The sequence below is a fragment of the Coturnix japonica genome, chromosome 9 (assembly GCF_054131305.1).
Source record: "Coturnix japonica strain WE chromosome 9, WE-NBRP24, whole genome shotgun sequence".
Classification (NCBI taxonomy): Eukaryota; Metazoa; Chordata; class Aves; order Galliformes; family Phasianidae; genus Coturnix; species Coturnix japonica.
This window is the reverse complement of record NC_140671.1, coordinates 1,113,395-1,137,221: the sequence shown is the minus strand read 5'-3', so window position 1 is coordinate 1,137,221 and position 23,827 is coordinate 1,113,395. Positions and strand designations below refer to the sequence as shown.

Below are 23,827 nucleotides of genomic sequence, written 5' to 3'. Positions count from 1 at the left end.
ATAACCTTCTGACATTCTGAGATATAATGATGGGAATCCATCTGGAGTGGAAGAAGAGACCTTCTATGTACTTAACAGCGTGCTGCCTGACCCAGCCAATCCTTCACGCTGATAGAAACCGGAGGAAACTTTTCTTGCCAGCAATAAAACCAACTGCCCTTTGCTCTCTACTGACACTGCCTATTCCCTTTCATGTCAGCTGAAGGTATTTCTTTTCCCTTCTCCATTACCTCTTCTTCCAGCTCTCACTCTGTGTTCTGTGCTACCAAAGCACACTACAATGGCCCCACAGCTATTTTACTGCATTTCTGCTCAGCAACTTTAATTGTTATTATTATTGTATTGTATTACATACACCTATTTCAATAAGAAGGCAGGAAAAAGCTGAGTTGCTTGAGGCAATCGTGTACCTGATCCCTTGGGGGTGAACACAGTGCTATGGGGGGGTTATGAAGAGGGTTTGGATTATAAGGAAATATGCAAGAGGTCAAGGGGATGATCAAGGCAGACATTTCTATCATATTTTGACTGGGAAAGTGCCAGCAAGACAACAGCACAAAGCTACAACCCTGTGAGACTGTGGCCAACAACACAGCACTTTGCATGTTGTCACAGTGCATCCGAAAAGCCAGTCATAACCAACACCTGCTTAGAAGTACTTAATTCTTTGGTTTTACACATCTCAATGAAACGGCATCACAGGGTCCTTCCAGCTCAGACCCATTCACACAGGGGACGCAGGAGGAAACCACTGCCCAGGAGACACTTACCTGCACATGGTGGGAAAGGACAAGGCAGAAAGCAGGAGAGCATCGCTTTGGTGCTCCACTAGTACACCCACATCCCTTTGCTGGCTGCCACTCAAAAGCACTTACATGAAGACATCGAGGTTCTGTCAGCAGGGAGAGAGGCGGCTTTAAAAACAGAGTTGGCCAAAAAACTGGATTGTGTTTAGGAAATGCTGGTAAAGCTCAGCATTGCCCACACTATTCAGATGCTGTCCTACTCAGGCCAGCATGTTATGATCTAATACTGCAAGGGTAGGACATGTCACTACTTTATGCTCCCTTCCCATATAAATAGTCACATTACTGTACGAAAAAATGCGTGTCTAAGGGGCAAACAGCACAGCACTTCATTACATAATTTGTATGGAAAAAGCAAGACGTAAAGAATCCTCCTTACAATCATGAGATGCAGCTCTGCCTCAGAAGGCACTTCTCTCTCTCCCTAGTTAAGATCCACAGTCTGAAGCTTTGCACAAGTTGCTGTTCTGTATCTATCCTGTATCAGGAACACCGCACGCCTGTTGGGAGAAAAAAACACTTGGCAGGAAGGAACCATTCTGCCCATCAGAAAGAACTGGTGGATCGATGCCAGTGAGGCTGAAGGATTTCTGCTGTCAGAGCTGGGTTTCCCAAGGCCACTCGTTTCAGGCAATTCCTGGCAGCCCATCAGAGCTCTCAGCAGCCCACCCCCCCTTCAGCTCTTTCACGGGGTGCTCCCAGGGCTCCCTCACGCTCTCACAACTTCCCATGGACAGGCACACGGTGAATACGGGTTAGAGGCAGCAGGTCAGAGCAGCAAGGCCTCCATGTCCAACAGCTGAACTGTGCGGCTTCAGGAGAAAAAGCAGAATTCATCACACGGAGGATAAATTCATAACACAATGAGTGCTGATATTACAACAGGGGCACAGTGCTGGGGTGGAAGGAAAGCCCTCCAATGTGCTCCACTGTCTCCAAGCTCCCACCAGTGCTTTCTCTTCTCCAAATATGCCTTAAATCAGTGGACATGCCTACCAGCCTTCCACAGCATGGAACATAACCACTGGCAGAAACACTGTTTTCAGTCTGTTTTATTTGCTAATGTTTTAATAAGTATTTTTGGTTTTGTATTTAGCTGCTGATACAACCATTTCTTTTTCTATCAACACAGATCAGTTCCATTTAAAATACACCAGATAGGGACACCTAGAACTAGTTTTACTTGAATATATGTACAGTTATGTATACATTATATACACATAGGCATTATATATATATACATATATATATATACACATATATATAAGGCACTGTAAAATGTACCATCACTTCTCTGAGACCCTTTAATTTGCAGAAGTAGATCATATTTCTTCGTATAATTTGAAATGTTTAACCAAGGGATCTTTCAAATGCTTCAGGGTTATACAGATACCAGCTAAGAAATAAGCCTTACTTTAAAATTCAAGTTATTGTGACAAGATGAACAAAATCTATTTTGACAGTAACTCTAATCCATTTATTATATAACTGCTTCTCTCTTAAAAGACAGATTCACCTGTATAAATAGTTTCCTTTGTCTCTCCTTATTATGTTCCAAAATGTGAACTGAAACTCATCCTGCAGAATAAAAAAAAATAATAAAGAAATAGCAATGATGGGAGAATTGAATATAAACGTGGATAATTTATCCATTACTTAGAGAGAGGAAAGGCAAGACCTCTGTAAGCCAACATGTCTTTAAATAAAATGTGCTAAAACAGTTCATGACCTTACATAAATCTGTTTGACCTGGTTAACATCAATGGAGCCTGCTGATTGATTAAGTTTCTGGACACATAAGAAGGTAACCTCTGCCTCTACAGCGCACAGATACGATTGATGTTCATAATGAACACGTCTGAATGGCCTCTTGCTCAATATAATTAGTCTGCATATGCAAATTACAGCATCAGAAATCCTGAAGCAGCTGCTGTTAGGAGAGTTTGGCAATTGTGTGAATTATAGGCCAATCTTACGCATCAAATGGATGTATTTCCAAAGAACAGAAACAGATGAAGACAGATGGATGAGACGTTGTAATCTTTGGGATGTATAAATCCACGTATCCTGGATAGAACTTATTTTCTCCACACTACTCTGTAGCAACAATTCCCAATTGTGCTGGACCACAGGATTCCTATTCAGTCCCACAACTTTAACAACAGATGCTTGGAAAAGCTCCATTTTGTGTCGTCCCTGTACTACCCACTGTGGCCCCAATAGCACGATCCATTGGTCACAACTAGGAGGCACTTTTTAGAAGGTTCTTATTTTCTACTCAAAGCACCTTGGAGATGAGCACCTGCAATCACTTGGTTTAATATTTGGACACCTGCGGGTTCTGCACTGGAGCTGACCTGCCCAGTTCAGCTGTTTCAGTTCATGTTTTGCAGAAGCAGAAATGAAAAGGGGCAGCACCCCACGAACCGACTCAGCACACGAGGCCACGTCAGGCATAACAAACCAGGGACAACGGACACTGCAAAATACTGAAGTGACTCAAAGGTTTAAAAATATATATATGTATTACGAGAGCCACAAAAAAGGGTTACAGACAGAGCTCCACAAAGCCTGCACGGATACATTCCAACAACTCAAGGTGGCAGAACAGGTGAAATACAGACCATAGAAACGGTTCAGCATTAACTTTCCAGACTGTCGGAGACAGCAATCTTAACCTCATCTTCCCCACATAAAAATAAACATTGTGTATATACACATATATGTGTATATATATATATGTATATATACACATGCACACACACACACATATATATGTCTAGTCTGAACCACAGATATAGTCCTAAGAAAACCACGTTGTGATTTCCACGTTAGGCCTGTAGAGCAGGCATCCCCCAAGGAGCACCACAGTAATGCCCACAGGGAGACCATCTCCGGCCAAGCTGATGTGACGTTGTGCCTCGTTAGCAATTTCAGAACAGCAACACAGCGCAGTTCATTTGCTGCACATGGCTACCAATGCAGCTCTGTGCAACCCTCAGAGCTTTAACCAAACTGCGACCACATCTGCTTTGATTTCAAAAAGAAAATGCAATTCTAAGATATTTGGGCAGCTCCTGCTATCACCTTTCTTTACAATTCAAGACTGGAGGACTTGTTTAGTGTGCTTCCTTACAGACACAGCGCTCAGACTGTCCTAATGACCTCCAGGAAAAGATGCCTCCCTGAGGCTTTCTCCCCTGTTACCTTCAGGTTATGTCTGCGTCCAGTTTGGACATGGGGACCAAATGCTGGTTGCATATCAGTGCAGTATTTGGCCCAAAGTTTCAAAGTCTTTGCTATTCAGACTTTCCTATGAGGTCAACAAACAAAGCATTAAAAAAAAATATTAAGGCTTCAAGTAAAAATATTTCCTCTCTCTCCCACCCACGTAGTAAAGTACATTTAATTTCATAATGCTCAATATATTGTACAATTAACGATACAGAGATCCAACTTTTCAAGGCAGATTGCACTACAATGGAAACCTGGAGGCTAAATGGGAGTGTATGGACAGCTAATGAAATGCAATATGCCATGAACACTGATGCACAAAACTAAACAAAACCTATTGCTGTTTGTTTTTTAAAAGTAATACAATCCACAGCTAAAAATAAAAACACGCTGAAAAGCTTTAAGACTTCTGAACATGAAATAAACATGACAAAATCAAGAAGCTACTTTATAATACATGTTAACTTGTGCTGGATTTTCATAGCTGATCCCACCTACTGAAAATCAGCATCACTTTGCTTCAGTGGAGCCACACCAGTCTACACCACCTGGAGATTTGGCTGCAGTGCCTGTAAATACTGAGGATTTGGGCAGAAGAACTTGGCTGTTAATCTGTGAACTGTTTGAAGAACAATGTTTTAGCAAGGGGGGGATTCTGCCCCTAGATCAGACACAGTAAGTAGGTTCCAATAGGAGCTATGGGCACAGGTGCTTACATTTAAGAGAATGGCTGTAGGTTCAGTGTCTTGGCTGGGAACGAGGCTGGATCTGCTGCATGCAATCTCCTGTTTACAGTCCTGCTCAGCTTATTCTGCCACAAGATCTGAATGATTTACTCCAGGCTGTGAGCACTGAATTAAATGCAAACCTCAAAAGGAAAAAAAAAAAAAAAGACTTTGGTACCATTGTAAACCAGTTACCACATCCAATGCATCTCAACTGTGGCCAAAACTACTCACTACTCACAGTGTGCTCATCCTGTCCTCCCCTGCTCCTTCTCTCAAAAAGAACCCTGGACATGAGTGCTTTACACACACACATCACCGCCTTCAGCCTTACTGAGAAATTCATCAATCATGACTTGAAGTCATGTCTGTGTATCAAGTATTCATGACTTGAATCTTGCTATCAGCCAGCTCGTCCAGTCTTTTACCACATATTGCTCCCTCTGTACCTGATCCCGTCTGCCAGCATCCTCCTGGCACTGTGCTGCCTCCAACTCAAGGCAACATTCCACATGCCAACAAACAAATCTGCACAGAAGGACGATTGCTTCTCTGCTCTGCAATGCCCTCACAGTAGGCGTTAAAGATATCACTGCGGCCATAAAATGCACACTGATTTCTAGTTCACTCTCATAACTTCAGCCTATTTCAGCTGCTCTGCGCTCTGCATTTCTCCCTTCGGACAACACAGAGCTTTACACGTAATTACCTTCACTTCAGTCTTCCTCTCCAAAAATCATGCGATACAAAAGGGACACACAGTAACCATGTATTGCAGTACACGTCAACATTTATCAAATCAAAAGATCAATTCTAGCCAGGCAAAGCTGAGGTCCCTATTTGCCTTCTGGAATAATTAATCTCGACATAGATGAACACAAGTAAAATGCTATTGACACATCCTGAATTGCTACCAATTAGCTGGAGAGTTCTCCATTATAGTCAAAGACTGGAAAGGATTCAGCCCCTTGAAACCAATATCCCGAAAAACAGGGAATTTAGCTCTCTGGTCAGAACTATTAACAAGGACAATGAGGTGAAAAGTTGAGGTTTCAGATTCTGACTGGCTCAGTGATAAATAATGATTTTTACCAACTTTGGCAACAGTCACTCAGGATATTCTTAACAGAACACACACTCTGGCTGCGTAGCATTGGTCCGGACCTCCGTACTTTTGATAGCAAGTGGGAAGGAAAAGGAGATCAGGAACAGAGAACAAAAAAAAAAAGGAAATAAAGATTTGTCCCAAAATTGGAGTCAGCAGAAGTTCTGATTTCTGAGACCAAATATATCACAACCCTTTCTTGCGTTTTCTGTTTGCTTTCAAACAGCAAAGTTGTCTTTAAATCCAACAAAGCAAATGGAGTTTTCTGGAGATGGGAAAGGAAACCTCAGAACGTTCCATCATTCGATTGGTATTGTTTAAAAAAGTTGTTTCCCAAGGGAAATAAAACTCAAAAACCAAACAGAACAATCCTTTGTCTAACAGTACTGAAGACCGGAGGGAATGTGCTCGTCATTAGGCAGACACCACATTTATATCCTATAGACTTACGCTTGGCTCAGTTACACACACTGTGAATTCAACAGCTCATGCTAACCCTGCTGCAGGACCGCACAGGGCACCAGGCACAGCAGTAAGCACCTTACTGCCTGGATCCAACAGGCAAGAGGGAGGGCGCAGGGAAAGCAGCTGACGACTGTTTAGAATGTGTCCCCACCTGAACACTTCCTTTTGTGTCCACACGGTTTTATTTCTGAGTCAGAGAACCCTTTAAAAAACAGGGATGAGGGCTAAGAGTGGAAGATCCTCACTGGTGGTGTGGTCCTTTCCCAGCAGACAGACACGCTGGTGCACACATGTTTTCACACATGGGCAGGCAAACAGCAGACTGGGAGAAGCTGCTGCTGCCCTTTTTCCTGCACCCAGCTGGGACGAAGGAGCAGGGAGCCTTTGAAGATGACACAGCGTTTGTGGTGCAGGGTGCCCTGCCCCGCTCCTGCCTGGGAGAACCTGACCTGCAATGCCTGGGAGACGCAGGGCAGCTCTCACACCTGCAGACTGCCCGGCACAGGAGCACGCCTTCCTCGCCAGCAGAAAAGCAGCAGCTGAACCTCTGACTCCTGCTGGACACGTGGCTGGCCAGAAGAACTGGGAAGGGGCACAGGAAAATGGAACGATCCCGGACTGACCATTTTTTCACTGCACTACTGGTACACAATGTTGGACAGACAGACACACAATGGCTTTAGCACTTTCTTGCATAAAAAAAGATGGGCTCTGTGGTGGTGGTGGACGATGGCAGCCAGTTCTTGTCTGTCGGTTAAGACGAATCTGATGGACTGTACAATTTTATTCCGTTGAGAATAAGGCTGCAGCTGTTTATTTGGCCAACAGATAGAGATGAAAACAGAATGAATCCAAAACAAGAAAAGGAGAGTGGCCGGCTGCTGCTGCTCCTTCTTTGTTGTTAACTGAGTCTTCACAGTGCTCCTAGCTTCATGGCTGGCTGAGTGGATGGCTCTTTGTCTTCATCTAATTTTATTTTACACTGAAATTTCATAGGTTGTTCCACCAACTCCAGACACCTTCTTAACATTTGAGTGTCTAGCAGGGCTGACTGGTGTTCCTTGGGAACTTGACGTTGAGCCCAGCCTAGATATTCCTTTAGGCTGTCCATTTATTTTACTGTGCGGTGTCTTCATCTGTATGTCATCCCTGCACCAAAAGAAATACCAAGACATAATGTTAGCGAGCAAAGTCACCGCTTCTGCACTACAGGACATGCAGCACAGCTGAATACACAGCTCTCTATGCCAAGCACAGATTCCAGGACTTGTGTGTGCTGTGATCCTATTAGTGCCTCTGAGCACAGACAAAGGTGGGCTCCAGCCTCCCTTTAGGCTGTGCACTACAACAGCTTCATCCTTTCATGCGTAACAGGAGGGATAATTTGCCCTGTGTCTCGCAAATAATTATCGAGTCCACCTAAGATATTAAATCACAATGAGTTTTACAGCTTCACTGACCACCTGCAGTTCAAGTTACAGCAAATGTGAAAGTATTTTGTCATTTCTGCTCTGCACTGTCACAGAACAGAAAAGCACCCACAGATATGCCATCCTTGTTGGCCTACAATGAACACGTAACCAGGGCTGTGCCTCCAGGGAGGCATCTCACAAAGAGCATCTCATTTCTAAGCAGCACCATAAGCAGTACATACCTTTGTGCTCCCACTGATTGCACCTCTGTAATTTCCACAGTGTTTACAAATGAGACAGCCTTTGGACCTCCGTAGGAGGGTGACCTAGGCATTCCTGTGGGGGACAATGGGACTTGGTGGCCTGGTGATTTGTAGGAGCCATTGCTCACCCTGCCTTGTAGTGCTTGATGCGTCTGGACATTGTTATTGGCTAAATCAGCTTGCAGAGAGGTTGTGGAAGTCCTTGGTGCTCTTGTCATTGCACTTGAGAGTGAAGACACTGAAGACTGCAGTATAGGGTTCCTTGTGCTAAAACTGGTAGCAGCCATCAGATTGTCTCTAGATCCATATCTCATCGCCATGCTGCGTGGGTCTTCAGAGAGTGTGCTGACTTGCTGAAGGCTGTAAGAGCTAGGGGTGTCATAGACACCTGAGTCTGCAAACACAGAATCAGGGTGCGAGTGGAGGAGCTTCTCTCTCTCTTCCATCTCTTTCCTTTCCTGAATGGATGCCATAATGGTTTTGGAAAGGTTGTCATAGCGGACTGGAGAGGGGTCTCGCTGATGTGCAGCTGGGCCCCCCAGCACTGGGCTGAAGCTCTGAGGTGGTTGGCGTTGCAGCTCACTCCCCCGTAGATGGCACATTTTGGCTGATAAATATGGTGAGTGGTACCCGACAGAGCTGACTGCAGAATGGGTGACACATTTCCTCCCCGAGGGCGACATGGGGTTTAGCAAACTGTCATATGAAAGACTCCCATTTCTGTTCGACAGGGAATTGGGAGAAAAGATGCTTTTGTAAGGAGTGGAAGCCGCCCCTTCAGACTTTATTGGATGAAGGGGCACTTTGTCTGTCCCCCTCCTGCCAGCAGATTTCAGGCTCAGTGATCGTGAATTGATGGCAAAGGAATCTATCTGGAGTGGGGAAGACTGGTAGGTCTTGTGAAGGGAGCTCTTCCGGTAGCTGGGGATGTCCAGGCTGGGTTCGGATTGGTAATCAAGGCTCCTGCCATCCTCTTCTATCAGAGCCCCCTGGCTGTGTCCCTCCTGCAGGGTGATCTAAAACAGAGGTGAATATGAGAAACAAAAGCCTGTAATAGACATGTACAGATTTGCTCTCCATGGGACTGCACAGGAGGAAAAAAAGTTGGACACCTTCTCTCAGACTTACAGTCTATGACAAAGGCTCATCATGAGAAAACTCTTAACTCCTCAGCACACGGACAGCATCTCTTAATCAAGGAGTCAGTCACTGCAACTGCTAAATAATATTAACTAATAAGTACATCAATGTATGGACACAATGAGATAACTTCTAAACTGAAACTCTGTCAAGGTAAATGAGATTGCAATCTGGTAATAATGCCCTTGGAAAAGCACTTCAACTTTTATACAAACAGCTCTTGAGTTGAGTGATGTCTGGTTCTGAGTGCTGAGTCAGACATCCTTCAGGCTTCATTTCAGCACACTGGGGACCAGCACACTCTTATTCACTCTACTCAAGAGATATAAATATTCAACAGTCCTGAATACCAGGTCGCAGGTCTTCAAAATCAAGCATCTAAGATTAATTAGAGCAGAGAGGCTCCTCCCTCCTGCCATTGAGACAACAAAATAATTTACTTCAGAGAAGGAAACACAGGCCAGTATTTATTTATCTGCACTGAAAACATATAGGGCTTCCCTCTGTTTATATTCTATGAAAGATTGCCTACGCTTCTGTTTACTTAAAAGACCGTTTTGTGCTAAGAAAATAATTTCTGCTGCTTCTTTAAGGAAAGGGTTTTCATGAAGCATAACAAATTGGCTACAGCAGCTCAGCAAAGAGTGATTATCAGAGTGGTATCAGGAGGAGCCAGCAGGAGGGGACACCTCTCAGCACCTCAGGATAGGGTCAAAACACTGTCAAAGCAGCAGTGCATGCTTGTCAGCAGGGCAGATGCATCAAGCTCAGCAAAGGAATGTTGCAAAAGCAGACACGTTTTCATAGGAAGAGCAGTGAAAATCCACACCGTCGCATGATGATGCCAAATGTTATTTGTTTTCACACTGTGAGATTCACAAGACCCCTGTAATGAATTTTTCCTCAACCTCAAGTTGTCTGGCACTAATTAGGAACAGATTGCCTCAGGCTACTGCAGCTCACTCACCTGCTCAGCAGCAGCATGGTAGTGGACTTTGGGATTGTTGCTGAAAGCCGGCCGGTACTTGTACATGGCAGGTGTAGGAGGGCTGATCAATTTGGGTGAAAGGCCACTTTCTGGATAAGAAAAAAAGCACAGACATTATATTGGAATGTGTGGACAGCACTCCGTCATTCCTCAGCTCTTGCTATCTGTGCTTCTCTGCAAGCTGGGCTCCACTCTGTAAAAAATGGAGCTCGTGCTTTTTTTGTGATGAATTCCACAAAAATCAACAGGGCCCCATGTGGAAATAACTGTGCCTGTGTCCAGAGCAATCATCTACAGAGAAGGAAAGGTGCGTTAAAGAAAGCGGTGTGACATATTTTGGTGCATGGTATTTTTGCTGTATTTCAAATGACTGGTTATTTGGGACCAATTCAGCAAATGGTTTTGTCTGAAGAAAGGAGATTTCTTAAACAGCCTCAAAGCTTTAATTTGTTCATAAATGAAATATTTGTTTCTTGCATTTTATGCTAATATTTCTCGTTCCTTACTTCAAAATGACATTTTTCATTGTTAAACAGATAAAAAATTTAAGAGGCGGTTTAAAAGAGTTTAAAAACTGAAATACCCAGATTGAACGAGGCACTTCAAGTTTTCTTCTCCCCTCCTGCTGTTTATTCCTCCCGCTCACAGCTCTTCTAAAAACAGAACCTTTCACCCAGATCCCCTTAGTGCTACCCCTGTAACAGAGGGTAACATATTTTCATATTATTAAAAATAAAATGCTGATTGTGCAACTATACCTTCACTGGTCCCCAGCTGCCCTTTTAACTCGGAGTATTTGCTCTGATCTCCTTTGGGTGGGAGCGGTGGTTGCATATCCATTCCTTTATCCTCCAGACCTTCCAGGCTGATTTTGGACTGCAAATGACCAAAGAATCAATTACTGCCCACAACAAAAACAATAAAAAGCCCCACAAGAAAAAAAAAGTAAGAAAGAGGAGAGTGAAGAACTCAAATTGAGAACTCAACAAGTTCTGAAACAACTTCTGTGGTCCTTTCACTGGGCCAGAAACCTTCCTGTCATCTGGAAGCTCTTAGAGTTCCTCAAAGTACAACAGCCAATCTGGTGGTTCAAGGGTTCCCACAATGTGAGTTAGTTAAAACTAATTCAAACACAAATAATGAAGTACTGCAAAGAATAACCTCTCCCAAAAGATGCCTGGAGGTCTGATAATAGATTGAAAGCTGCTGCTGAACCTGGGTCACTATCAGAAGATAAAGTACAAGGCAAGGACTCAACCTCCACCAGTTTCTCTGAGAAATGTGTCCTCTCAAGGAGATCTTCCAGGACAGTTATTTCCAGGCTTTAGTTCCATAATGCTCAGCACGTGCTCTTCAGAAGCAGCACCAACGACAGCCTCACCTTGCTCCGGTTGAGGTTGGCTTGGATCCCATTGTCGCTGATCTTCACTGTGATCTGTCGTTCAGATAAATCAGGTCTGAGGAAAGGAGGCTTCACACTCACAGCCAGCTTCTTCTTGGGCTCAACTACGTACCTGGTTAATCGTTCAACAGATATCATTAGAATAAACTATAACCTAAAAATTACTCATAGAGACAAGACAATCTTCCTACTTGAGGCTTGATTTAAGGATGTGATGGAATCTACATAAGTAAGCTCTATTCATTTCAGTGGAAGTCAGCCTGAGTAAAAATTAAAAAGCAATAAAAGGATCATTGGGGTTTTTAGTGAGCAAAAGGAGAGGATGTATTTAAAAAAATAAAAGGTAATTTTGGAAGCACTGATGGACAAGAGCACAAATCACAAGAAGAGAGTAGGAAAGGCCTACAGCAAAGGAAGCAAGTTGCTGGATCTTACCTAGTTATCATGAAACAGCTTCCCTGCAGTGGAAGGTGGAGGAGACTGGGGGAATAAGACCCAGCGAGTGGGAAATTAATGTGGAGAAGATGTGCTGTCAATTATAGCATACCACACGGTGACTTGCTTCTGTAGTGTGTTTGGAGTGTTAACATGAATGGAAGTAAAAGAAACAGGCCTGTAGCAAGCAACAAATCTAAAGGGAAATGGATGATTTTAGATACTTAATTACTTTCCAGTGGACCATGACTCTGTAAGTGCAATTTGGCAATGGCTGCACACCACATCAGTAGCACAGTACACAAGCTTTCTGTTTCATCTAGTGAACAGGACATTTCAGCAGTGATGGCTCAGTGTCCTTCAGTACACAGGACAGTTTGAACAGTCACAAAACACAAAAACACGACTTGCTAAAAGTCCAAGAACAGCCATGGTGACATTGCTCATACATCTCTCTTACGCAGAGTATCTCCCAGCTTCTCAAGTCCAGCTCACTTAAAATATCTTGACCTGCTTTTTAAGTTTTGGCTATTCCAATGTCTCCATCTGAATAAAGGTAATGGACTTACAGCACTTATTTGTTGTACAGCAAATTAAAAAAAATAAAATAAAAACAGATAACAGTACTGAGGTCTGGGATTGCTCAGCATCCTGTAAAGGCCCAAATAAATCTTCTGGTAGTGATATTATTAGTGCGTATACAGGCTAGACAGCTCAGCATCTGAGATATTTATACTCCATCTGATCTACTGCATTAAAATCCCAACTTCAAAATGTGAAGGGATAAATCAATTTCTGCAAAAATAGAAAGCCATAAATAAAATCCTTGGTTTTACAATGTAGACCTGGTTGAAAATCTGTTTTATGATAATGAAAGTGACAGTGAGATTGAAAACCACAGCTGCCTTAAATTAGATTCAAGTCTCAAGGGGAAATGCTGATTTTAGATTCCTTCTTTGAGTCCAGTAGGAACTCAGTAGGAATTCCTCACCTATACTTGGACATTGACTGTACAGTGCAAAAAGTCATGCTGCAAGTATGGTAACATACTGAAAGTTGTTACTGAAAGTCACTAGATGAACCAGTTGGTGAGATAAGGCTATCAGCTCTTGATACAAGCTGTCTTGCTAATTCCAAATACCTATTTCTGGCAGAAGGATTACGAATTATAAGAAGAAAGCAACTGCTTGGGCAGGTTACAGCTATGCAACAGTGCAACAGTGAAGCTGCTACCACAGCTATCTCTTTCCCAGCAACTCCTCCACTTCCCTTACTCTCTTTTTCTTACCTGGGAGCCAAAGGACTGCAGAGCACGTGTTCCACATTTCCGCAGCATCCTCGAGTAAAAGGGTTCACTCCCCCTCGAAATTTACCTGTCACCTGCAAACATATTCAGGTCAGTGCTCAACTTCTGATTTCATAAAGTCATGGCCCGACCCTCAGAAAGGCAAGGACACGTATCCTTGTTCTAACAATACTGTCTTGCCCAAACAGGAGACTGCTGTTCTTTGAACGCCCCACTTTCCCCCCCTGCTCTGACACACCCCTCCACCAGCTACCATGCACACCACTGAAAGAGCCTTTCCCACAAGCACCATGAGTTCAATATGAGTGCATGTCAAAGCTGCCGTGTTCATCTCTCCATACTGTTCCTGCATGAGTTGTGCCTGCTGTCAGCCAAACATCCTGCATTGGTCTCTTTCCTTCCCTGGTAACCTCCACTGAACCACTGCCTCATGGGGGAAGGTGCCAGGAACTCCCCAGTGATTACTGTGCTTACTTGGAAATTAGCTACTTTAATAAAAGTCATGTCTTATTAGACTGGCAGGATGTAGTCAAGGCTTCATAAACATTATAAAGGGTTTGTACTTAGCAGGCAGATACTTGAAAGTAACCATATGGGGATAAATACCAATAAAGCCAGAGAGATTAACAGTGGTTGCCAATAAAAGCATTATGTTGCTTTTTGCAAGTAATGCATTTAAATCAACTCACAGTCCTGATCTAGCACCAAGTTTAAAGAGTACCAGAAATACTTTAATTACTTGCACATAAAATAACAATGATTAAATGATTTTGCAATATATTATGCTGGCCTACTTGATATTACATAAAACTCTTTAAAAGGCCAAGAGAGACATGCTGGAAGTTCTGAGCGTTGGAAGAGTAACCTGACGACTAAAGCATGGACCTGCACATCTGGCACATCAGCATTCAATCCTGAGCTTAAGCCAACCAGCTGCCAGATGCACTACATACATGCACAGAAATTAAGACAGTGTTACATCTGATTTTCAGAAAGGACTTCTATGAAAACATCTCAAGTGGTTTGGTAGCTCAAGAAACCAAACCAACCTGGGATGCCTTTTCCAATAGTTATTTCAATTAAACTAAATGCAAAATTCTCAACCTGCCCAAACGCCAATGTAACTAAACATAGAATAATTTTCTGTTTGTTTTCTAATTTAATTCTTTTTTCCTTCTTCCTCAGCTTCAAATTTTCACGGACAGTTTTGACCCCTGCACAGAAACAAGCCTCAGAGAGAACATGATGTGGGGTAAGAGACTAAAATGCTTTGGGTTTCACGTTACTATTGTTAGCACTATCAAACTTCATACTTGGCCAAAATCAATTTTAGAATTAAGACCAGCTGACTCCAAGAGAGGCACAGCAAAGCATTTAAGGATTTTCAGCTGCAGTAAGCCTGCTTTGTTCAAAGGCCATGTTAGGCAACAATTCAGGATGACTTCAGATTCTTTGCCTATGTTTAATTCTCACACTATTCATGGATTTTATGCATGGTTTTATTGTCTCTTGCAGGATAGGAAACAATCTCAACCCAGTGTACAAAGCCTCAGACAGCTTACTGGCCTTACTGGCACGCTGCCTGCCTGAGCTGAGCTACTCCTTACAGAGAGTAAGTAAGTGGCAGAGGCACGCTATGGATCCCATGACTAAAGCTCTATCACCTGTTGCATGCTATCAATGTGTGCACATATATATGCAGACCCACACAGGGTCTGAACATTATACATGTGAGTAACTGCAAAGGAACAAAAGTTTTACAGGTTTTTTGGCATAAGATGCTGTGTCAGCACTTGGTTTGGAGAAGCAAAACAAGTGAGGTCCAATAGCCTGTGTGTGCACGCACATACACATGAGAACAAGGGAGACAAAGACAGAGAGACAAAGAGCCAGCTCAGACCTTATTAAGAGCACGTGGGTTGGCTGGGGGAGTTCAAAATATCAGCAGATAGGGAAAAGACTTGATTAAATCTTTTCCTTTCTTTCTTTTGTTCAGTCTCATGATTTGTTCAGCCTGACTCATAAAGTTCGAAGTTTCTGGAGTTGACAGTACTCACTACATAAAACCGATTTCAAGGACATGAGTATGTTTTAAATGGTAAATAAGCCTTTGTGGTTAGGAGAAGGGGGAGCTTGTAGTGCATTCAAGAAAAAAAATGAAAATAAAAAATGAGTTTCTAGATCCTCGCAAAATCCCCACAAAGAGTGTTAGGTTTTTATTTATTTATAGGTTTTTCTTTCCAAATCACAATCTTAGCTACAAACACAGAGAAAAAACTGCTGCTTACCTGCTCGTTGGTTGTGCGTCCTCGTGCCACTAGAACAATATGGAAACCAGTGAGACCAATGACTGGAATAAAGAATAACCCAGCCACACACATGACAGCCATTCTGTACCCAGGAGTTAAAGAAACTGGAGTGAGTGAAGGGAAAATGAAAGTATGAAGGAGAGGAAAAGGAGAAAACAATCTTGGAAATAGGGAGCACGTTCGTCATCTTCAATTAGGCTGATCAAATTTCACCTTAAGTCCATCTATTCCTACCAACAGTCTTTATCATTGAGATTGTTCAAAACTAAAGTGAACTCACTGATCCTGGCTTCAAACATCTTGTAAAGTCCGTTCTGTGCTACACGACCAAAGGGAGTAGCAATCCTCAGAGCCAGGGGTTGGTGTATTACACTGCCATGAAGATGAAATACCTCCAGGGCAAACACTACTGTATCGTGTGTTTAAATGCAATGAAGATGCAGTGTAGAGTCACACCCAATTGGAAGCAAAATTCAGGGAGGCACTGCATCCTCCTGCTGTGTGCCTTAGCAATGACTGAGATAGACAAAAGATCAGTCACGGTGCTGGGGGTAACCACAGATCAGATGAATAGAGAGTAAGAATTGTCCTAAGCATTTACAGGGAAGGGGCAACAGGAATCAGGAGAGGAGTAAACCTGCACCAGTTCTGGGAAGACAAACCTTCGTATCCACTCTTTCATATTTTCCTCTAGGCCACCTTGTGTCTCCGTAGACCAAGAAGAAGGATACGTAATGGTGGTATGAGCTGCTCCCAGCTTTTCCATGTGGTTCAACACGAAAATCAGGCCAAAGGTGAATACTCCAACCATGTGCGTACTTAAGGACAGCAAGAAGAGAAAAAAATAGCGATAGTTCCTCCGTCCTATGCAATTGTTGACCCATGGGCAGTGATGGTCAAAATCCTTGTAAAGAAAGGGAGAGACAGGGAACAACATCCAAACAATGAAAGGAAATAGCTTTTCTTAGAGGTAAATCTGAACTGCCTTCATGTAAAATCACATTGAGCTAGTTCTGAAGCTTTACAAACCAGGTATGCTCTCTTTATAAGGCTCTTCTTAGCACCAAATGCTTTCCTTATACATGAATGGAGAGGTACTTGAGAGTTCATAGACTTAAGAGAACGCATCACAACATAAAACAGGCTACTTATCCACTGGCAGCAGATGCACTGATCGCTTTTTAACCATCTATCACATGGGGTGTCAACCACAGTGAAGCCATCGTACCCTATAACATTCTGAAGATGCATTGTTGGCTGTAGAATTCTCTCCCCAACATTTCTGTATTTATATGAAGCTAAACTTGAAATTGCCTCAAGAAAAATACTTTTCCACCAACCAGGTCCCCAGAAATGTTCATATTTGCAAGTTTTGCCCAAAGTATTTACCAAAACTTTACTAAATAAAAAGAAATCAATCAGTTTTCTCAAAGCACATCAGAAAATACCAGAGGTGATTTAAGGAGGATCATTTCAGGCTATGCTTGGAATGCTGACACAGCATATGTCTATGATGCGAATCTGGTTGTACACTGCCTAAAATATCCACAGATTATGAAACTATATAAATACCCACTGTGAACACTTCAGTAAAGAAAAAAAATCTGACTCCTTTTGTCATGGATTTATTTTTCAGTCCATCTGGTCACAGCAGGATTCAGGTTTCACAACTGATTTCATTTCTGCAAGCATTGCCATTTTTTTGTTGTTAGGTTGTTTTCATCGAACTGGCTCATAAGTTTTATATTCAGGCTAAGAACTTTCATAGCACATTCTAGACTGAAAGAGAAAAGAGGTGAATTCCAACCCAGAATGGCTTCCACATTGAAAAGCCAGCAGAGTCATCCGTATCACTGTCTTCAAGGTCTTGCAGAACAGAGAGGTGAAATAAACAGCCCGAGAATCAATAAAGTATGGTGTTTAAGATCACTGTTTATCGATTCAGAAGTTATTAATGCTTTCTGTTTATATTTCTTCACAGCAATCATAATTTAATTATACAAGCAGAGTTTCATTTTTGCCCACCAGAAGAATAAGAAACATTGAACCAGTCAGACTGTCAATAAATCTTCCTGAGAAGGAGGCAGTCGCCTTGCGTTCCACTGGTTCATTTGGGTTACTTCTGGATTCTCTCTCATTTTCACTTCTGCTGCAGAAGTGCCACCCCTGGAGGCCCAATGGCAGCAAACGGTGATTGCACCACTGAGTTTTGGGCAATATTTTTATGAGAAAATGTCATTTCTTGAAAATGGATTTTCATGCTAAGCCACTGGGGAGAGGAGAAGAAAGAAATTCCATGGGCTAATTGAGAACTGACCATCATCTAGAATCCAGAAATAGTGAAAGCACTTGTTTTAAAACCAGCAATATATGAGCCAGGTTTTCTCCAAAAAATCCATCTCTGTGTAAAAATACACAGCAGTTTAACGCAACTCTGTGACAAAGAACAAATAGTTGTGGCTATTCTCCTCCACCCAGGGACTTCAGTTGCTCCTTACCCTCCATCTTCTCATATTCAACATCCTCCTTTAGGATTTTCTCCTGAGGAAGAAAATCACTGACACAAGATAAACCCTATCAGCCTTTCACACATAAGCAGCTGTGCTGCTTTCCTTGGGACTATTCCCTTGCTTTTGGGAACGAGGATTAGAACAAAGATGGTGCATACAGCATTCTAGCTGATACGGGTATTTATTGCCTTATGATTAGCAGTCCCTTTCATTTTAATGGCACAGCTGAATATATTTTAGATACATTAAAAAAAATCATATTTCTATCTGGAGGAAAAAAAAAAAAGACTTTGCATCAGAAATGATCCTTAACAAGGGGAATTTTTGGCTCAGCAATAGAAACTGCCCCCAGGCAACACAAGTACTGTGGATACAGCACTGTGTACTTAAAACTTTCAGAGATGTCTATAGCCCAAAAGCACTCCTTACTGCCTGGGGGTTATTTTTAAATATCCTGTGTGCATTACCAAGACCTCAGGGTTATTAAGAAACATGAAAGCCCCATAATTCAGAGGGACTAACATTAGAAGCATGACTGAGCTCATGCTCCAAGCTGAGGTGTTGATGTGAATGCAGAGCCCTTCCACTGAATGCAGAACTACACACAGAATTCTGACTCTGATTTCTGCACATCCCCAGTGATCTTATGGTTCATCACATAATTTCAAATAAACTGGTGCCTACATTGGTGGACAAACACACAACTGAGAAAAGTTCACCCTGGACTTTCTGCTCTCCTGAACTCTGCCTCTCCATAAATGCTCCCATCAATGTTGTTTTTTACATTCATGACCCCTAAGCTGCCTCCAGGAAGACACAGCCAGGATTACAAACTTTTTAACCTAATTATCATCAGCAACAAAGCTAACATTAAACAACACTGCATATGTAACATACATCGTAACAGAAGGCTGTGCTTCAAATGGTAATGATCAGTAGAAGACCACCACCAAGGTTAGAGCCAGGAACCTTCAAGAACTGAAATACTTGGGGGAGGACCCAAGTGCACGTTACCGTATGTATGTACAACTGCATCACTGGGCCAAAGTCAACACAAACAACAGCTCTGTTACCTCAACACAGTTGTCACAGACACTGCAGTGAGAGCAGCGCGGAGGACGGTAGAAGTGGCAGGTGGCACACCATTTCATCCGTACTTGGATTCCTTTAATCTCCACGTTCTTGTAGAGTGGAGCTCGGAAGTCATCGTCTTTATCTTCATCTTCATCTGCTGCTCAATGCAAAACTAAAAGTTACTGGAAATAACAGAAAGTAATGATAAAATATCTAATCCAGTCAGTGCCTTGGATATGGGGGCACTGCATGTGCTCTTGGGCTTGTCAGAGAAACAGAGAGTGGTGGAAGTGATGGACTGTCAGAACAGGTTGTCCTGGCTGCTGAACACTTCAGTGATCTGGGCTTGTTTCTGTACCCAAGGCAACACTCCCATGGGAGCACCAGGCAGCCAGTCCACAGCTTGGACAAGAAGTGTTTGAGTCTTATCTTAGCCAGCAGTTGCAGGCAGAATGGATGGGATGAGATGCAGACTAGAGTCAAAGAGGAGATGGAAATCAAGAAATAATTCAAACTCCTGTTGAGAGACATTCTGCTGTGTGCATTTAAGATTAATTCAGTGCTAGCTTACCAGCACATAAACCACAAGAAATTGTATTAAGAGATATTAAAATAAGGTTTTGTTAGCTCAAACCTCCAAATCAAGCCAGGTGATAATTTGTCAAGCACTCCAGTGCCAGCCCACCATCCCAAAGTCCTTCTGCTCCTGGGAGCTTGATGCCACAGAGAGAAGCAATTGGTGTGCCTGCATTGAGCCCTGGCACCAGTCTGCTTCCTTACAGCACATCTCCTGCTCATTTCTTCATAGCACACCCTGAATGTTCTTACTTAGTAGCCATACATAAGTGGGATGATCTCACTTCTCCCAAAGGCAGTATACTCCAGTGATCTCAGCACAGAACTGGAAGTCATCAAGTCCTGCATTCTGATTTTCTCACTCTGTGACCTTGGGATAAGTTATTTAGCCTCTCTTTGCCATTAGTAAGATGGGGAGGACAATACATGGTAGAGTCATCTTATTAATGACAGCCCCATGGGTGGGTGGCTGATCGTCTCAACCAAGTGCTGCTCTGTTTAAAAAAAGAGGCCGTTTAAAAATAAATACAAAAAATAAAAGCCAGTGTAGAATGGACAAATGCATCTTGGGAAGAAAAGGAAAGAATGATGTTCACAAAAGCTCATCTTTTATTCTAGATTCCTGTAATCTTTACTTGTTTCCTTTTGACAGAGAATAGGTAAGTCGTTAAACTACTTAACACCTGGTTAAACACTGCAGTGCAACTGGCATTGACAGACTCCAAACTGGGAGGAAATTGATGATATTATCCTGGGGGGGCATCAATAACTGTCAAGCTGTTCTATATAAAATCTCTCTAAATGTGTTACCCTACTAAAATGATCAGATTTTCACCAACTTCACAAGGAGCTTTTCCCTTCACTAGATGAGTCTGGGATCTGGCTCAGCTACAATATTTACCTTGCAAGAGTATTCTCTGGATTAATGTTTGTGCATGGAAGCAGGCTGCTGTACTGGCACTGCTCCCTACAATTTTCCTTCATAAATGATCAGTGACAGTCAGTGGGAGCCAGACTCTAAATCCCTTGGGGTACTTCCATTAATGCAGTCTTTGGCTTCTTCAACACTTCAAATCAGTCCACGCTGTACAATACATGTGTGGGTGTAGGAAAACAAGACACGAGAGTGGTCACACCATTTCAGCACTTGTGAAAATACTGACTACGCAGTCAGAAAGTTAGCAAGTTGTACGTACCTATACACACTGATATATGGTTGTAGGAACGCATCAGTCTGACACACCATTGAAGAGTATTTATGGAACATTCACATAAAAAATACTGGAAGTCAGTTTGTAGCTTGTATTTATAATTAGCCAGCAACAAACATCAGCAAACTCAATTCAGACTGTAAATCGGATTTGTCAGGGCAGTCTCATTATTCACTGACAAAAGGCAACCAAATCTCCTGGTTTTATAACACGTCTCATGATTTTGGGCAGCTTCCTTAAAGGAATCCTGCCATTTCTCAACATTCTGTTTTTGCACTGCTTTTCTACTATTTTGCTTTTAAAGTAAATTTGTAACGATCAGAAATGTGCTAAAAAGCTTAAAAACCAAGATTAAATCTGCAATTTCAACAGCAGAAAGCAAATAGATCCATCATATATCATTTTAAATCACTCCTACAGGTTTTGAACTCCTTGGCTTGCAGCTCTGTGGGTGGCGTGGGGTGGTGATAGCTTTTTTAGCATGCACACTTGTGATCTGAAATAACATCTGCTCCCCTTTCCTCCCAGCACTGGTATTTATAGTCCTTCCCATCTTTTCCTTATCAGATTGCTTCCTTCACACATCTACACTTTTACCCCCTCGTTTTTTTTTTTAAGTATAACTCCCATCTCTTCTTGCATCTTCCCAACTCCCATCTTCTTCCAGACCAAGTACATGCACAGCACAGGGAGATAAGCCTGCGGCCACAAGTGAACAGAAAGGGATGGAAGAAAGGCGAGCTGTAGGGGATTCCACTTTGCTCCTGACTCCTTTCTGTTAAGGGAACTGGGAATTAAAAGAAGTTGATGAGAATTACTTGATGGTTGGACTAGATGATCTTATCAGTCTTTCCCAACCTTAATGATGCTATGAATATTTCAAAGTTTCCATTTGATTTCCATATCCTTTTCTCCTTTAAATGCAAAGACTGAACTAAAGAGCTTGTTGGCAAGAGGAAGTTAGAGAAGTCTAAAGGAAGGTGTGAATTTACAATATGCTCAGTCCTGATCACACTAGGGCACGGTAAGTGTCCGTTGGCAAGCTCTTCTTTGAGGAAACCACACTGCACAAAGACATTAGATTCCCAAACCAAGATGTTCAAAACCAAACAACACTGTTTCAGCTCTCCTCCTGCTGAATGCAACAAGCATCAGTAACCTCACACTCACAGCATATTCAAACTCAGTTATGTCTGATGAGAAGGAGGATCTGAAAGATGCATCAAACCAGATAAAAGCTCTATGTGCTTACATTTTAAAAATCTCACTAGCACACATTTGTACCTTTCTGCACATCATCCTGCACAAATGACTGAATGTTGCCTCTACACACAATTATTTCCTGTACTGGAGTGCTGCAGCAATTGCACAGAGGTTCAAAGGGCTCAGCTGGAGGGAAGGGCAGCAGATGTTCATCATTATGCCCCGCTACCTGGAGAAACCTGGCACTCACTATTCAGGGAAGCTGGCAGGGAAGGTACCTTGTTCTTGTCAGGTGCAAAGGCAATTCAAAATGGCTTTTATATTCATAGAATAGAGGTGGGAAAGAATACCTTGCAAAGAGCTCAGATCCACTGGTTTGGCAAGACTGCTTAGAGCAGTCTCTGATGTAAACTGCATGAGAATAATTACCGGAAGACAGATAAAATGAGGTGATAATTCTCCCATTAAGTTGTGTTAAAAGAGAGAGAGCTCCACTGTGGGCCCCATTACATGAGCAGAGCAATGTTTATCCTATTTAATCAGCTGCGTATCCATCTTAATTTAAGCAGGGATATATTTTAAATGTATACATTTTTAGACACTCTAAAGCAAGTCTTAATCATTACCTTTTTTAGCATTCAGTGCTTACACATTTGTTTTAAGGCTTTTTGGAAGGAAAGTCTGCTTTGATGAAGATGTTTCAGAAAGTTCAGCCTCTCCCCTCCACTACATTCAACTTCCTATTGTGAAGACAGCAACTTAAATCCAACATGCCAGCACGACACAGGGATGGCAACTGGAATCACATCAGTCAGGAGAGTTGCTCAAAGGAGAACGATGCTGTGCAGTGCTGTACCCTCAACTGCCAGCCCCGGAGAGTGCAAGGACAGCTGACACCCCCCAGCTCAGAAGCTGGGAAGTCTCAGAAGCTCTTCACTACTACATCACCTCTACTGCCAGCTGAGGGTAAAAGATAATGCATAAACAAATTAAAAGTCTACAAAAAAGATTATCAGAGAAAAGACAGGGGGGGTGGGTGCAGGAGGGCACCCACCAGTCCCATTTTCTATTACCTCGTGGAAAAACTCCAGGATCCATGAAAGTTGCCATGCTGAAGTTTGCCAGCACAAACAAGAACACGAGCCCATTGTACACCGGGATGGCTGGGGAGATGGCTTTTGTCAGCCAGGGGCACCTGTAGGGGGGAGAAAAGTTATAGGTGAGGGCTCTTATGGCTGCATCCAGCAGTTTCTTCCCATTCATCACCATCACAAAAGTAGTCTCATCCGCTCTCTGTGAGCCATTCAGCAAGGCTGGATTCACAGTTTAACACCAGAAATTTCAATTGCCAGTTTCAGCAATTTACAGTACGCTGCAGCCATCCTTTGTACAGACGCTTTGTTCCACAGCACAGAAAGCACCAGCTGCTCATGTGGCTTGTAGGGCTTTGCAACCCTATTGCTGTATTTGCAACCTGGCATTTTGCTTCTCTGTGTAAAAGCTGCATTCTCTTGTCGCATTTCTGTTTATTATGTACACTGCCTGGTTAGAAAGTGCTCAGTTCTCAACTGGCAGAAAGCAAAACAGGATTCTTACACCCTTGATCATCACAGCAGGTACAATGCAGAGGACATTCACTTTGGAAAGAGCATGAAGAAATGGC

At 42.7% G+C, this 23,827-nt stretch overlaps 1 protein-coding gene across 3 annotated transcripts in view; it reads right to left on the bottom strand.

The window, feature by feature from the left end:
- Window positions 1–1,840: 1,840 nt before the first annotated feature.
- The window catches only part of ZDHHC8 (zDHHC palmitoyltransferase 8), a 67,639-nt gene continuing 45,652 nt past the window's right edge, over window positions 1,841–23,827 (bottom strand). The window contains exons 2-12 of one of the 3 annotated variants that reach the window (XM_015877580.3): window positions 23,238–23,359; window positions 19,174–19,331; window positions 16,322–16,494; window positions 15,570–15,672; window positions 13,264–13,355; window positions 11,976–12,020; window positions 11,520–11,652; window positions 10,897–11,014; window positions 10,118–10,227; window positions 7,990–9,026; window positions 1,841–7,484 (exon numbers count right to left, since the gene is read on the bottom strand). In XM_015877580.3, the coding sequence (XP_015733066.2) occupies window positions 7,313–7,484; window positions 7,990–9,026; window positions 10,118–10,227; window positions 10,897–11,014; window positions 11,520–11,652; window positions 11,976–12,020; window positions 13,264–13,355; window positions 15,570–15,672; window positions 16,322–16,494; window positions 19,174–19,331; window positions 23,238–23,359 (2,263 nt within the window). In that variant the 3' untranslated portion in view covers window positions 1,841–7,312. Of the gene's footprint in view, window positions 7,485–7,989; window positions 9,027–10,117; window positions 10,228–10,896; window positions 11,015–11,519; window positions 11,653–11,975; window positions 12,021–13,263; window positions 13,356–15,569; window positions 15,673–16,321; window positions 16,495–19,173; window positions 19,332–22,790; window positions 23,013–23,237; window positions 23,360–23,827 lie in introns of those variants that run through there. The other 2 variants (XM_085555530.1, XM_015877584.3) reach the window with 2 other exon arrangements.